The following is a 13,824-nucleotide window of genomic DNA, read 5'->3' on the forward strand; positions in this document are numbered from 1 at the left end:
GTTGGAAGCGTTTGTGGTTGGGTTCAAGACGAGAAGCCGATAGCAGTCACCTGCTCGTGATCCTGTCGAGATATCGCATTGCAAGAAGTGCTTCCGCCTTCTTGAAGAACTGTTGATCTTATTTGATCGATTTTAAGTCACGGCGGTCGGGTTGTGGTTTCGGTGGTGGTTCGAGGAGCTTCGAAGTTAATTCAGTTCAGTGATTTGTTGAAGACCAGTTGAAGGTAGGTGTGAGGGTTTGGGTTGTGGGATTTTTGCAGGGAAAAGGTGTTAAGGCACTCGCTGGAAGAGCGGCGATTGTGACCCATTTTATTCTTTCGGGAGTTCGGCATTAAGAATTTGGTACGTGTTCGGTTGTGCCCGCAGAGCTTCGATAGATATATGAATTTTTACGAATAAATTTGCATTAAGAGCGTCGATAAGATGATTTCTAATGACTCTTATTGTCTTCACCTCATTACATTTTGGATTGAGGTTTCCAACATATTAACTAGGAGTTCAGGTATGACTCGAAGCAGGGCCGGCCTTGGCGAGTTAAGCGCAAGGGCCGAAAATTTTTAATCACCCCTCCGGTACCTCCAAGACAAATCGCCGACTAGGAAACTCCATCGCCCTCCTTGGTCTACCGTCCTGGGCCGCCCTTCAACTTCGTCGTTCCGTAAGTCCGATATTGACTCTAAGGGATGTTTGTACTCGCATTTATCAGACGATTGGAATTGCGAGTTCACAATTGAGCCCCCTTAAACCCCTATTTCTGCCCTGCATAATTTCGACGTGGCCCAGGCGTATCATTGAGAAATTAAACGGACAGAATCGTGGAATTTTCGTGCCGAAAATACGAGTTTTCCTTCAGATTTTAGGAATGACCAAGATTCCGATTTCCACTAGGAGGCCCATAGAACCCTTTGATTTCGATATCCTACAGACCACCTGGAGCAACATCCGAGAGAGCGGCAATGGAGAGTTGTGGAAATGGCGCAGAATTATTGAAAAATTAATTTCAAGGCTTTTTCGTCCTTTTTGGACGCATTTCAGCCGCAAATTGCACACTAAACCATATCTCGATTTCATTATTTTAGGGGCCATAATTATTCACGTGCTCTGATCTAAGGCAAATTACCCGCTACTTTGCATAAACGGATACACACAAAACAATCAGAACATGACAAAGTTATTGCGAATTCAGTGCCCAAAAATAACAAGAAACCTCCCATAAGGTTTGGCTAAAAAAAATCCTAAAAGCGTTCAATTTTCGCTCACTTTCTACCGAAAAGCTTATGCTTCAATAGCAATGTTGTTGCATGCTGACCATGAATGAAAGCAGAAAGCATGTCAACCATAATTTCGTAGTTTGGATGTGCGTTAAATTTTTAATAAGAAAATCCATGGGACTGACTGCTGGACTTTCGATTGTTGTTTTGGAATTTCCTGAAGGTCAAAACTTGCCGAGAAAATTGTATTCATGAAAGGATATGCCTTGAACGTTATGCATAGAGGTGAACGATAAGATCTCGTATTTCTTCGTCTTGCAACTTTGCTCTGGTTTTAAACGAGTGTTTTTTTTTTGGTCACGCAATTCTTATAATTAAAAATATGCCATTTTTTACGTAAGGTGAAGAAATGGTGTGAAACTGCCGCAATTAGAATACAAAGAGATCTCTGGCCGCTGCTTTTGTATTCCTCCTATTACCCAAAGAGACCTGGTAACTTATGTTTAAGTTCAGCAATAATTTAATTTAGAATTTCCTGCACCTGATTTTATGTATATGTGCAACTCTTCCTCGTTTTGTTGTTCACAGATTGTTAATTTTGTTATATCACTTAAAGGAAAAACGACCATTAAGTGAAACTACGGTAGTGTTTAAAAGGCGTTTTAATTATTCCCCATAAGCGATGTTTTTTTTCATCTTTTTGCGACCATGGTTCATATCCACTAGAGATATTTCTCGATCCGGTCCTGAAACAGGTTGTTGATGCCCGGATATCGAAAAGTGTAAAGTGAAGCCGACGAGGTGGATAAATATGGAGAAAAGCGATTTTGATTTTCAGTAACTCCACCTCAGAAGTCCGAGATGGATTTCCGTGTTTTCAGAAAAAAATAAACGTACCGTACCCACTTCGTTCTAAACGGGAGCTGAGGACACCTGAAAGGAATCGAGTCATGGAGTTTCGAACAGGAGCTCCTGATTCAGTGGAACTAAGATGAAGTATGATCCAGCAAAGCTGCAAGAGGGACTAAACAGAGAGCTGACGGAGATGGCTCTTCATTGAGCAATGCATAAAATAGAGAATATTTTAGTGCTAGCGCTCTTCTTTGACTTAGAAGCAGCATTCTATGAGGCAAGACCCAACAGCATTTACGATGCCCTTACTGTCTGAGACACCCCGCCCCAGCAAGGGGATGCTCTCGTTACCATCTTATCTTTCATTTTAGGGAGTCTCCACAGCAGGTTTCAGGAAGCCGGAGCTGATTCAAGCTGCGTTTTATTTCAAACTGACCACCCCACATTTTGTAGGGGTTGTATAGAGCTCTTTTGCTGATCTCAACTATGCAAGCAGCTCCAGAACCTCTCACCCACATTTTAGGGCGTGACTCCTCGAGTCATTTTACGAAGGAAAGTTCGTTAGAACGTGGGTCAGCAAGCACTCGTCTGCCAATATATGGGGCGGTAAAAGTTCCAGTTCTATTAAACTCTTTTAACGTGCACCACTAAACGTTTTTCTCGGAAAATTGGAATCATTTTATTTTTTTTTGTCTTCTTCTACGTTTTCTGGCTTTTTGCAAGGGATGTAAAAGTTGTTGGCACTACGGGCAAGATATAAAAAAATTGGAACTGTTAGCACTCAGCATCCGTGCAAGGAAGCGTTTACCGGCTCAAGTTCTTATGATGTTTTCTTTATAAAATGGTCTGAGAAATCGCTCCTTGATATTAGCAACGATATGCTTGGAACGTTTGTGCGCAGAAATCTCGTATTTAGTAGGAGAGTTTTTGAATACACAGTGTCCCAATTTAAAAATTTTACAGACCGAAATTTTTCAATTGGGATACCCTGTACTCCGACAGCAAGTTTTTACAAATCTTATAATTTATTATAAACGTTTTGGTGAAGTGTAAATTTTCATAAATCGAATTAACTTTCTGATTCTAAAACAGCAGACTTCTTAAAGTGTTAATGATGAATAACAAGGTAATAATTCGTGTCAAATTTGGTTGTCGAAACTTTTTCCCACGTAGCACGAGCGAGCATGACCATAACAAATTTTAACTGCCGTAGCGCATAATTCATTAACAATTCACGACGAACTTGGTGAAATTCATTCTTTGTATTGAGATTTAGTGCAGGTTGGGAAATCAGTCGAAGAACTGGAACGCTACAGGAAAATTCCGGCTCTCTCCCAAACGTCAAATTTCCAAAATGCCGCGAAAAAATCTACGAAATGGGTAGAAATAGAGGTAGCTGAAATTGGCGATTTCCAATCAGAAGAGATCGAAAATTTAACATTTGATTCTCCAAGTGACTCTTGAATAAATTGTTTGTGCACATTTGAGCCTGATGTGGTCTTGCGTCTGAAGCCAAAAGGTCTTTAAAATCATTTATTCTTCGTAGGTTCTTCAACCGCATACCTGGATCAATGAATACAAAGAAGGCACCTACTGGCCCCACTTTATTGCCCTGAATTCACGTCCTGGTAGTTCTGACTAAAAGAAATTATTCTAAAGACAATCATGCCCTTATCCACCTCATCGAACATGTCAGATATCGAGGTCTTGCTAATCTTAACCAGAAGGACTCAGCAGGCTTTCAGTAACAAACCCCAGGATCATCAACGTTCAAACTCTCCTCACCTTAATACCAAGTAAATTTTCTGCGGAACCGTTGAATACGTTTCCTCGAAGTTCGGTTAAAGTTCTAGATAACAGCGGGTTAAGAAACTTGCCCTAAGCCTATTTACACTCGAATCAAATTTTACTTCCTCCGGATAGCTCTGTTCACTTAGCGATTTGAAAAATCTCTCTTATACGCAGAAATCTGCTAATTGAGACGTTTAAGCACAAAAATTTCATATCAAGGCAAACCCCAGCTGTTTCTACATAAGGCCTTCATTAGAGGAAAACAAACAATTAACATTGAAGCTTGGTAATTAGCAAAGTCTTTAGTATTTAAAAGGCATTGGCAAAAAAGCGTGCAGGAATTCATTAAAAGCGAAAATCGAAATCAAAAGTGCTCCTGAATATTAAACCGAAAGAGAACTGGGTTAAGTGGAATTCTATTCATATTCTATACGGCCGACAATATCGCGTGGTAGTTTTGCATCGGCTAATTGATATGGTTGTTTAACGTTTAATTGTTGTGGGTATATCTCCTTGAATCAATAGGAATTGTAATGTCTATGCTGTTAAATATCTCGGGAACTAGCGTAACAATAAGAGCAAAATTTGGGAATGTTGCACCAATTCCACGTTGAAGATTAGCTAAGCCCTTTCACAAGTTTTAGACACGCTGTATATATAAGTTTTGAACATGATTTAATCGTCCGTCGGGTAAATAATTAATTCTGATTTTTTCTTACAGAAGATGCCTCCAGTACGGTGGAAAGTCGAGTTTTACGGTAAGGCCTGTTTCTCATCCTTCTAAGCTTATTTAATCTTTTTTAAATCTAAACTTGATTAATCCTCCCATTGACTCAAAACAAGACGCGCCTGTGCAGTGCAGATGAAGTAATCGCTCTCAGAAAAAATGAGTTTTTTCGTTTATGCCCACACAATTCGTTTCGGGCGCTAGAGGAACGCAGATTGGGAAGCCCCACGTGTAGGCATAAACTCGCACTCCCCAGGCGATCGACGAATCAAACCATCAGAATTAAATCAGCCGCAAGATACCAAAGAGAGCTCTCAGCCTGTAACACTCTCTAAATATGTTATACTGGAGAAGCACATGAGGACGGCTGTCATTCCCGATGAATAATTGTTTTTGGGGGGGATGACGCCCATTATACACGGGCGCTATGCTATTCTCTACCCACGGCTAAACGTCACTATTTGGCAGAAATTACCCACAAATATTCTGTAGGTGAATTCCGTTACAAGAAGCAATGGCGGTTTTCTTCGAAAAGTCCTGGTGTTGTTACGTGATACGTGATGATTTTAGCTTGTCAGAACCGTCAATGCGGTTGGTTAAAGCGTGTGTTAAATGACCTTGATCCAAAAAAGCTACATGTTTTTAACCGCATTGTCGGCCATAATCTCCGTCATGTCTGGGCTGTGAAATTTCACGGGAGCTCGTACAAGAGAGAATGTTGGGGCTTTCTCGTAACGTCCGGACGAAGTCGATCCCACGAGGGGGACCTGAATTGAGAAATTCGAAGTAGATAAATTTCCGAAAACTTCGTTTCGGACAAGCGATCCGAATTAAAACATTGCGATCCCACAGCGTCAGCTCTGCAGCTATTCCGTTGGCGAAGAGAAAGTTCCAGTTGGTAAACGAAAATCCCCGGAAAGGTCCGGAAGGGTGACGTAAGATTGGACCGACTGGAACCCGGGCATTTAATGACGCAATATTAATTGAGGCAGAAAGGAGAATAATAAACATTCAGGCCAGTGTTGAATGACACTGAAACTGAGTATTATGAAAGATTAGGAACTTAACGTTACGGCACTTGAATCTAAATTTGCCCTGGGCAATTTTCAGCAATAGCGCCGGTTTGAACCACTACCAGTTACTATTTACTCTTGATTTGCTTACATAATCATTAATACATTTAATTACAAATCCCTGACTGTGGAGATCGCACGTTTACATGCAAAAACAAGTCTTGGTTCTGATTGAACATTCATAATTCACCGGATTTGCAATTCTCGGGCATAATCGGTCTAGATAGTCGTAATTATTGCATAATAGTGTTAGTAAACAATTAAATCTGTAGCAAACGTTTCGTTATAAATTAAAAGGAGGAGAAAGGAGTTCTTTCTGTACATAACAATGTAATGGATACGCACTTCTCGTACTTGCATGTGTCGCTTTGGGGGCTGATTAATGGCGATTGCTCAATGGAAAATTGCCAGTCTCCTTTTGCACCTGGAGCGGAGATGTTCTAAATCTAATCTAACAACAAATTGCGTTTTCTTTTTATTGCTTTAAAATTTTCACTTTTTTACAGTTACGGCGATATTCGTGCAGGTAGCATTAGCTGCGACCGCACAGCAGATACAGGTACGTCTCAAGAACCATTAACCCCATTTCTATTATTGACTGGTGCTAAGAGTACCCGATCTCAGCGAACTAACACTTAACATATTTAATTTATTACGTTTTTAATTGATTTAACAAGGTTTCATTGCCGATATTTCATTAGTGGGTTTTTAAGGATTCAATATCAATGTCTTCGGACGGTTGGAGACCAATTGTTGGCACTAGAAGACACCCGGTTGAGTCGGATTTGTCGCCCTTTTCGAGCACCCACAGGGTCTATGATGTGGACACCACCTTACCCCCTTTAAATCAAAAAGCATCGAAAAGTCCCTATAAAACTATTGGGTATAACGGCAAACAGCAGGGTATGTGCAATTCTAGGTGGATCACAGCCGCATGATTAAAGGAAATTTTAGCTCCCAAAACCAAGCAAGGAATTTCTTATTTCCTGCCCTCGGGGAATGCACAAATTTCGTCTTCAGGCTCACCTCAACAGGTTAAAAAATTGCAGGCTATCAAAAAACCAGTGATTTTGCAGTCGAAGCCAAAAAAAGTGGTCAAGGGGCAAATGGTGTCTCACAGTATCAGGAATGAAGTGTTCCTGCCTCCTCCGCCTTCGAATAATGGTAAAAGTGGGAATATAATTATGCTGCTAAATTCATACTCCAATTGCTACAGAATCTTATGCTGACCTTTCTGCTTTAGGCGGAGCCTACTCTTTCATCAAACCAATCCCCCAGAGCAGTGTTCGAACGAGGGAAGCTCAAGGCTTCGCCCTTGCCAACAGCAACTTTGGCATCACCCAACAAGGAGCCCATTTGGAGCTGTCCAGATTCCCATTGCCCGCAGACAATATCCTGCAACGGCCCACTTTCTTCGTTGCCAAACCATTGCAAAATGAAGATTTTCATAGAAACCTCGTACCGCCGCCTCCAAGAACCAGAAATCAGCAAAAAAGCAAAGTGGACACAATTTCCTTGTACGCTTTCAAAGAAGGGCCGGCCACCGATGCTACGTCCAATGTGCCTCAGTTTGGAGGGAGACCCAATCAGTACTTGTCTCAGGTTTCTCCTACTTTTGATTATTCAAATCAGCAGCAAAAGCCTGTTCCCAAAGTCAAGGAACAGGCTGTTGATGTTCAAGTCACCAAAGAGAGTTTGAAGCAGTATTCGCAAGGTGTTGCGCCCGCAGCATTTGGAACTGTTCCTGGAAGGAATCATTTTCCGATTGGGTACGTGGATTATGATTTTCAGAAGCCAAGACCTTCGAATGCTCCCAGCACCTTGACATACGAGGTAAGTTAACGTCGCAGTCAATGCCAACCATTCTTCAGCAAATAATAGGCTTGAAGCAGTTAAGTCTGTCTTGAATTCTGAGTCAGGCCATAAGCTAAATTATCAAATTTATTCTTGAATAGGTAACCGAAGGCAAATGGCTGGATACTCCTTCCCATCAATACCAATTCAGACCTCAAGACGCGTTCTTCCAGTACCAAAACATCCGGCAACCAGGCCTGCCAAACACCAGGCCCGGACTGTTCTTCCAATCTGTATCCAGTTCAGGACCACCGCCTATTTTCCAGGCACCAATAGTGGACTTGAACGTGTCTCCCTTTCTGCCTACTCCGTACAAACCTGAAAGTGTGATTTTACCCACTTCCCCTACTCAAAACGAGGCGGCTACTGTGTTCAGTAAAGTCAGCAACAAAATGAACAAACTGAGGAATAACGCTTTCAAGGAGAATCCGTTTGAAATTAAGGATGTTTCGACTCATTATCCCATTCTGGGAAAACCGGAATATCAGACTGAAGGTACGAAATCTCTAATCTAGATACTTCCTTGTTACTTTACCGTACAGTTTTCGTTCTTCTTTTATAGATGGTACTGACACGCCTCTCCCTATGAATGATAATGGAGAAATATCCAATGAAATTACCACAACTCAGAACGAACGTGAAAAAGAGAGGCCTAGAAGACCTTTTACCGTACCCACAACTCTTCCTACTTCGACCAGAGACCCTACCAGGGCCAGAATTACTAACCGTCGCAGGCCCAGGCCCAAGAAACCCGTGACAACCACTGAAGAACCGGTAGTGGTGGAGTCTTATGAATCCATGAAGTCGCAGGAGAATCTGGAGGAGACTGAGAGGCCTCAGAGAAGAAGGCCCAGACCCCCGAGTTTTGTGCAGATGTCCCAGCAAGAAAGAGACAGTAGTAAGCAAAGTGAGGAGGATGCTTACAGTAAACAAAGAGGTAAATAAGTAAAGAGAAAATTGTTCGACGGATGAAACGTACCAAAGTTGGGAAGTCTCAAACCTGCCTTAGATGCAGCTGGTTATATAGTAAAACACTCCCTTATGTAAACTCACTGCATACGTTTCAATCGGCCAGCTGTTTATTTTCAATAATTTTTCAACATCCGACATTTCTGCAGGGAAACATCACTTCCGAAACAGGGAACGCACCACTGAACGCATAGACGTGAACATCGTGCAACGCAAACGTCTTCACCCATCCTACGAAAGATTCGAAGAACCCACGGAATCCTCAATGGAGCCCGAAAACTACCCAGTCTTCCTGTCAGAATCTTCACAACCTGAAGAATCAATGAAGACTGAAACGACACCAAAGGAACCTGCAGAACCAGACCATAATAAGCCATTTATTGAAGAGGTTCCTACAACCCAAAGAGTTCGTATTACGAGTACCATAGAACCGGAAACCATGACTCACTTCCATGCCCCAGAAAACGAGGTTGATTACACCACGCAGACTCAAATAATCGTACGTGAGGAACTCACGTCTCAGCTACCGACGACTACTGAAGTACCATTATCAAGTAGCGTAAAATCTACAAGGATAAAACGACCTACCAAATATGATTCCGCAAATAGACCCAAATTTAGCGTGAAAGAGTATAGACAAAGGTTGAATCAATATAGTTCTACTACCCCTGCTACAACCACAATTTCCACCAAAACGGCTAATGATAATAGCAATTCAAGATTAAGGTTTCCAAGTAGGCTTCGCACCAGGCCTACCACAGCAAGCAGTCGCATAGATGAGGATGTTACGGATGAGGCTCCGCCCTCATCTACAAGCATGAGGACACGATTCAGGCCCAAAAAGCCGAAATATGACCAGAGAACTACCACTGAGGCTGTTGATGTAATCACCGAGAGGACTATCAAGGCTGTTAATACCAGACTAAGACCTTTCGGCCGGACTAAAAGTACCCCGGAGGCAACCACGTCCACCAGCAAAATATCTATACGTCCCAATTTATTTTCTGCTAGAAGGAGGATTGAATATCCGAGTTTGAAGAACAGACTTCAGGACAAGTTGAAGAAAAATGATACTAATAACTCGGATGTGGGTGATGAAGATGCTGTTGGAGAGGTAGATCCTTTAAATGTAGCCGAGTCAGGTACTACAGAGCAATTCTCGACGACTACAACAGAGCTACCACATGTAAACGAAGAATCCACGGAATTTATAATTGAAGAGAGTATGACTGAGGACGTAATGCGCAGCGAGGACTACGAGGTTTCTCAAAGGGTGTCAGACTTGACGTCCTCCTTTCAGGGCTATGACAAGCCTGGGGTGTTCAATGCAGTTGCGCCCACCAGTAGAAGCATTCCCAACCATTTCACTTTATCTACGGATGACCCCATTTTGCCCATCGAGGCCTTTTTCCCTAGTTTAAAGGAAAAATCCAAAGAAAGATAAATTTAACTGAGAGTTTTTATTTAAGGTTCCCTTTCACTTAACACTGATATAGTGTCTACTAAATTATTTATTGTGGATTGTATTTATTGCAAATGCGCAGAATTCGCGCATTCACCAAATAACGAAGTGCATTTTTCTTGTATAAAGGCAAATTATTTATTTTGTTTAGGGTCGTTATATCAAAGTCCTGGTAACTTTACCCAGGAGATAATTTTCATTGCTTCAAGGGAAATTGTCTTTTCGACGAAATTCCCAGGGGTTTGATTAATTGTTTTCTAGTGTCAAAAAACCGAAGTAAAGATCATATTTCTCGAAGAGCGACTTTCATAGAAACGAGGAAATAAGGGCTTCAACTCTTTCCTTAGGAATAACCACCCAGATAAAGACATCAATGCTTCGATATTTTGGCTCTAGTATTGGCTACATCAAGTGCTTGTTGATGCCACATGGATCAGATTCACTTCCTCAGTTTACCAACAAACCTTTGATGTAGCGCTCATCAGGTAGCTATGTAAGGTTATGTATTATTAGGTCTTAAAATGCGATTGGTCTCTCACAATTTTAGCGATAATGTAATGGCATACATTTGGTGTGTAATATACTTTTAAATATAAAACGAAATGTTGGTATACAATTTAAGTACCCAATAGAAACTTTTTGAAGATGGTCATAGACTGGGCTCCCAGCAAAGGCTTTCCAAAATCCTGAAAAAAACGTTACTTTTGCCTATACCTGCACGTGCCTGTTTTTTAAGGCAAAATAGTTAAAAGAAAAAAACAGTAAATGAACTTTAAGTGCGTGACTTACGGTTTTCATGTGACAAATTATTAAATTAAAGAAATTGGTATACATACCTACGAATGGACGCTTAGCATGCCGCCACTGTGTGTTGAAAGCACCGAGCTGGGCCTCGCACGTCGCTGCCTGCTGAAGTTAAGAAGAATGTATGTTTTTGAAAAATATTCCAATGAAGCATATCACATTTAATAAAATTTAGTTTTTATTAACAGTTAAATAATACAAAAGCAATACATATTTTATTATAAAGAAGGCACATTGACGTGGACGTTTCGCACTGGCGATTGCCAAACACCGCACGTCAGTTGCACTCACTGGTAATCACACTTTCAATTTGCTAGATTATCAATACTAGCATTAGAATAGTTTAGAAAATAAAATATAATCGTATATGAAGCTGTGGTTAGAAAAAAACGATTAGTAAACACAAAGTAAATTAACTAAACTTAGAAGAAAATGGTCCCGTCTTTATAGCTGTTGGCAAAACATTATACAATAGAAAAACGTTGCAAAAAAAGGGAGAAAACATAAAATTGTCATATCTCACGACGTGTAGTTTACAAATAAAAAATATAAATAATTCGATTTCGGTTGTTATACAAATATATGGCAACTAATTTACAAAGAAAAATAATATAAACACTCACGCAAGTGAAAGAGAAACTTATTTTAAAAAATAAAAACGAGAAAAAGTGTGAATTGCTCACACCAAAACTTGCGTCTCCGGAAGGCAGAACTGGCGATTTCCGCCCTCCGGAAAGGACCTTAATAAATTAACAAAGTTTTATACAAAAATATGAACAACTCTTTTTAGAATAATACAAGTAAACCTAACATATGTCAGTCATTTTAGGTTCGAAATAAGTTAAGAAAAACCTAACTAAAAATGTTTTAATTTCTAATGATTATAACCTAAAGGGCTCCCGGTCCTCGATTGAGGATTTTTTCCGACGAGCCTGGCCCGTGGGCGTGTCCGAAGCCCCGGAATTTTTCCGCAACAATCTGGATACTGCGGTGGGTTGATCTGGATGCACGGGGGTGTTTGACCCTGATGGTGTTCGCGTCCTGAACAAGGGAAAAAGACGTTTGAGAGTTTGAAGTGTTGAGGAAATGGATAAAAGTCGAGATGCGGCTATTGAAGAGCTGCAAAGCCGGCGCCTCACGATCAATTAGTGATGATTTTTTAGGTCTTTACAAAATTGTTTATTATGGATATGTTTTACGAGGAAATTGCCGATTTACACATCAAAGTATGGTTCTGTAACTTTCTTTACAACGATATCGCCGACACGATTCGCTCACATGAGCTGTAGATGATAGAAGATACTCGCACGTTTATTTTTCACCGTGCTGAAAACTGGACATTTCCACAAACCCGTATTCGCCAATTGTCAAGAAAATAGTTGGAACAGGAAATTCTGTGATGCGATGAAAATTATTTGCTAATTAGCATTTATCCACATTCGCCAACTGTCAGGAAAAACGGGAGTAACCTCGTTACATGAGGTCGTTTTCGGTTGTTATGTCCGGTTTTCATCACGATGAAACATAGATATTTACAGAGACGTACGGTAGCTAATTGTATAGAAGGCACGTGCCCGAAAGCGGAAATATCAAAATTTCGAGATATTCTCATTAACAATTACGAGGATCGTCAATCGTCCCGAACGCGATCGTATGTGTTCCTAGGACAAGTGACATTAAATCTCCACGTTCTAGAAAACATTAAAAATGCATTTAAATTATTTTGAATGAGCATTTAGCCTCACCCAACTATTCTAAAAAAAACATACGTAAGTGCCTTTTTATTCACTTTCAAAAAAAATTAAACTATTAATCATCAGTAATTTAAAAGCAGTTAAAATGAGGGTTAAATTACCTAGATGAGGTCCTTAATGTTGGGGCGACGCCAATAGTCACCTGTCTTACTTTGTTTGTGCTTGCGCTCCTGCGTTAAAAAGGCACACAACATGCCAAAATGTTAGTAAAATTGTTAAAAAAATTCTGTTTTCACAAAAGTAAATTTCAGTACCGTGGAATATTTCAAATTTGAATTAGCTAATTTGAAACCATCCAAGGAACCAAAGAAAGTGTCTCAATTGACGCAAAGCTCGGATGAAATTCTCTAATATAATAAATAAATCAATAGAAACACTTTAATGTTACTATTTATAGATACATGCAAACAATCAAATAAAACGAATTCAACAAATTTCTTGTAACTCAATTACTAAGAAATATGTCTACCTACAACAACAAAAAAGAACACATGCGGCCGCTTTAAATTACCTCTTCAGCAGAGGGATTTTGCTAGCTGAAGATCTGCTGCATTTCAGTTAGTGGTAGAGAGAGAAAAACACAGGGAATGTTAGTTTCAGTTTATAAAAATGCATAAAACACAACAAACAGACATAAACATGCACTACTAAGAGAATTACCCAGAAGAGAAAGTCATGGAACAGGAACTGGATGTGGAAGGCGATTCCGGTTCATCCTTACTGTTCCCACGGTAAATTGGTATGCGAGACCTTTGCCAACCAAACAGGATTAAACCCAAAAGTGGACTTGAAAGTGAGGATGAAATTTTGAACAGTTTGGGAGTCAAACCAACCGTGTCGAGGATGATCCAAAGTTTTTTAGCAGATTACTAGTTAAAAATGTGCGGCAAAGTGGCAAAAGCTGGCAGCTTTTTGCTTTCATTTTACCCAATTCCAGGCTTCAATCAATTTACAAAAGCTCATGATGATGTGAATTTTTACCCACTTGTCCAAAGTTTACTAACATTTCTATCCATGACAGTTCAATTAGAACGATTTCTGTTAATTGGAATTTATAGTGCTTAATGATTGATCTTTTAGTGATGTTACCGGATTAAATTTCATTTGAAACTAACCTTAAAAGGTATTAAAATATATTGATTGATCTCGATCACAACGCATCCCTCCTGCTGAAATCGAAAACACAGGAAAATCTATAAACATTTTATTTACGCCTAGTTCTGGCTGAACCGTTAGTAAACTTGCACAACCCTTCCTTGATTCTCCATTTTGACCTTAATCCCAAACTAACCCGAATGAACCACAAAATCTCGACCCTCAGATCCCA

The 13,824-nt window shown here is 40.2% G+C and overlaps 2 protein-coding genes across 45 annotated transcripts in view; one reads left to right on the plus strand and one right to left on the minus strand.

Moving 5' to 3' along the window:
* Nucleotides 1–10,542, plus strand: LOC136341532 (mucin-4-like). The gene is made up of 9 exons (XM_066286644.1): nucleotides 1–224; nucleotides 4,576–4,612; nucleotides 6,161–6,213; nucleotides 6,368–6,557; nucleotides 6,609–6,818; nucleotides 6,898–7,487; nucleotides 7,610–8,003; nucleotides 8,071–8,445; nucleotides 8,627–10,542. Exons 2-9 carry the CDS (start codon nucleotides 4,579–4,581, stop codon nucleotides 9,919–9,921), a joined length of 3,141 nt encoding a protein of 1,046 aa, XP_066142741.1. The 5' UTR covers nucleotides 1–224; nucleotides 4,576–4,578; the 3' UTR covers nucleotides 9,922–10,542.
* Nucleotides 10,543–10,903: 361 nt separating this feature from the next.
* The window catches only part of shot (dystonin-like protein short stop), a 118,851-nt gene continuing 115,930 nt past the window's right edge, over nucleotides 10,904–13,824 (minus strand). For 34 of the 44 annotated variants that reach the window (XM_066286616.1, XM_066286609.1, XM_066286606.1 and 31 more), the window contains 4 exons: nucleotides 13,158–13,247; nucleotides 13,009–13,044; nucleotides 12,599–12,667; nucleotides 10,904–11,784 (listed from right to left, as the gene is read on the minus strand). In XM_066286616.1, the coding sequence (XP_066142713.1) occupies nucleotides 11,625–11,784; nucleotides 12,599–12,667; nucleotides 13,009–13,044; nucleotides 13,158–13,247 (355 nt within the window). In that variant the 3' untranslated portion in view covers nucleotides 10,904–11,624. Of the gene's footprint in view, nucleotides 11,785–12,598; nucleotides 12,668–13,008; nucleotides 13,045–13,157; nucleotides 13,248–13,612; nucleotides 13,667–13,824 lie in introns of all 44 variants that reach the window. The other 10 variants (XM_066286640.1, XM_066286621.1, XM_066286619.1 and 7 more) reach the window with 6 other exon arrangements.

This window comes from Euwallacea fornicatus, chromosome 10 (genome assembly GCF_040115645.1).
Source record: "Euwallacea fornicatus isolate EFF26 chromosome 10, ASM4011564v1, whole genome shotgun sequence".
NCBI lineage: Eukaryota > Metazoa > Arthropoda > Insecta > Coleoptera > Curculionidae > Euwallacea > Euwallacea fornicatus.

What these genes read in the sequence shown, in the direction of transcription:
- LOC136341532 (XM_066286644.1), top strand. Translation starts at nt 4,579, where the DNA reads ATGCCTCCAGTACGGTGGAAAGTCGAGTTTTACG. An exon ending in GTGGAAAGTCGAGTTTTACG is followed by an intron (nt 4,613 to 6,160) that starts GTAAGGCCTGTT and finishes ACTTTTTTACAG; the next exon opens with TTACGGCGATATTCGTGCAG. An exon ending in TCCTCCGCCTTCGAATAATG is followed by an intron (nt 6,819 to 6,897) that starts GTAAAAGTGGGA and finishes TTTCTGCTTTAG; the next exon opens with GCGGAGCCTACTCTTTCATC.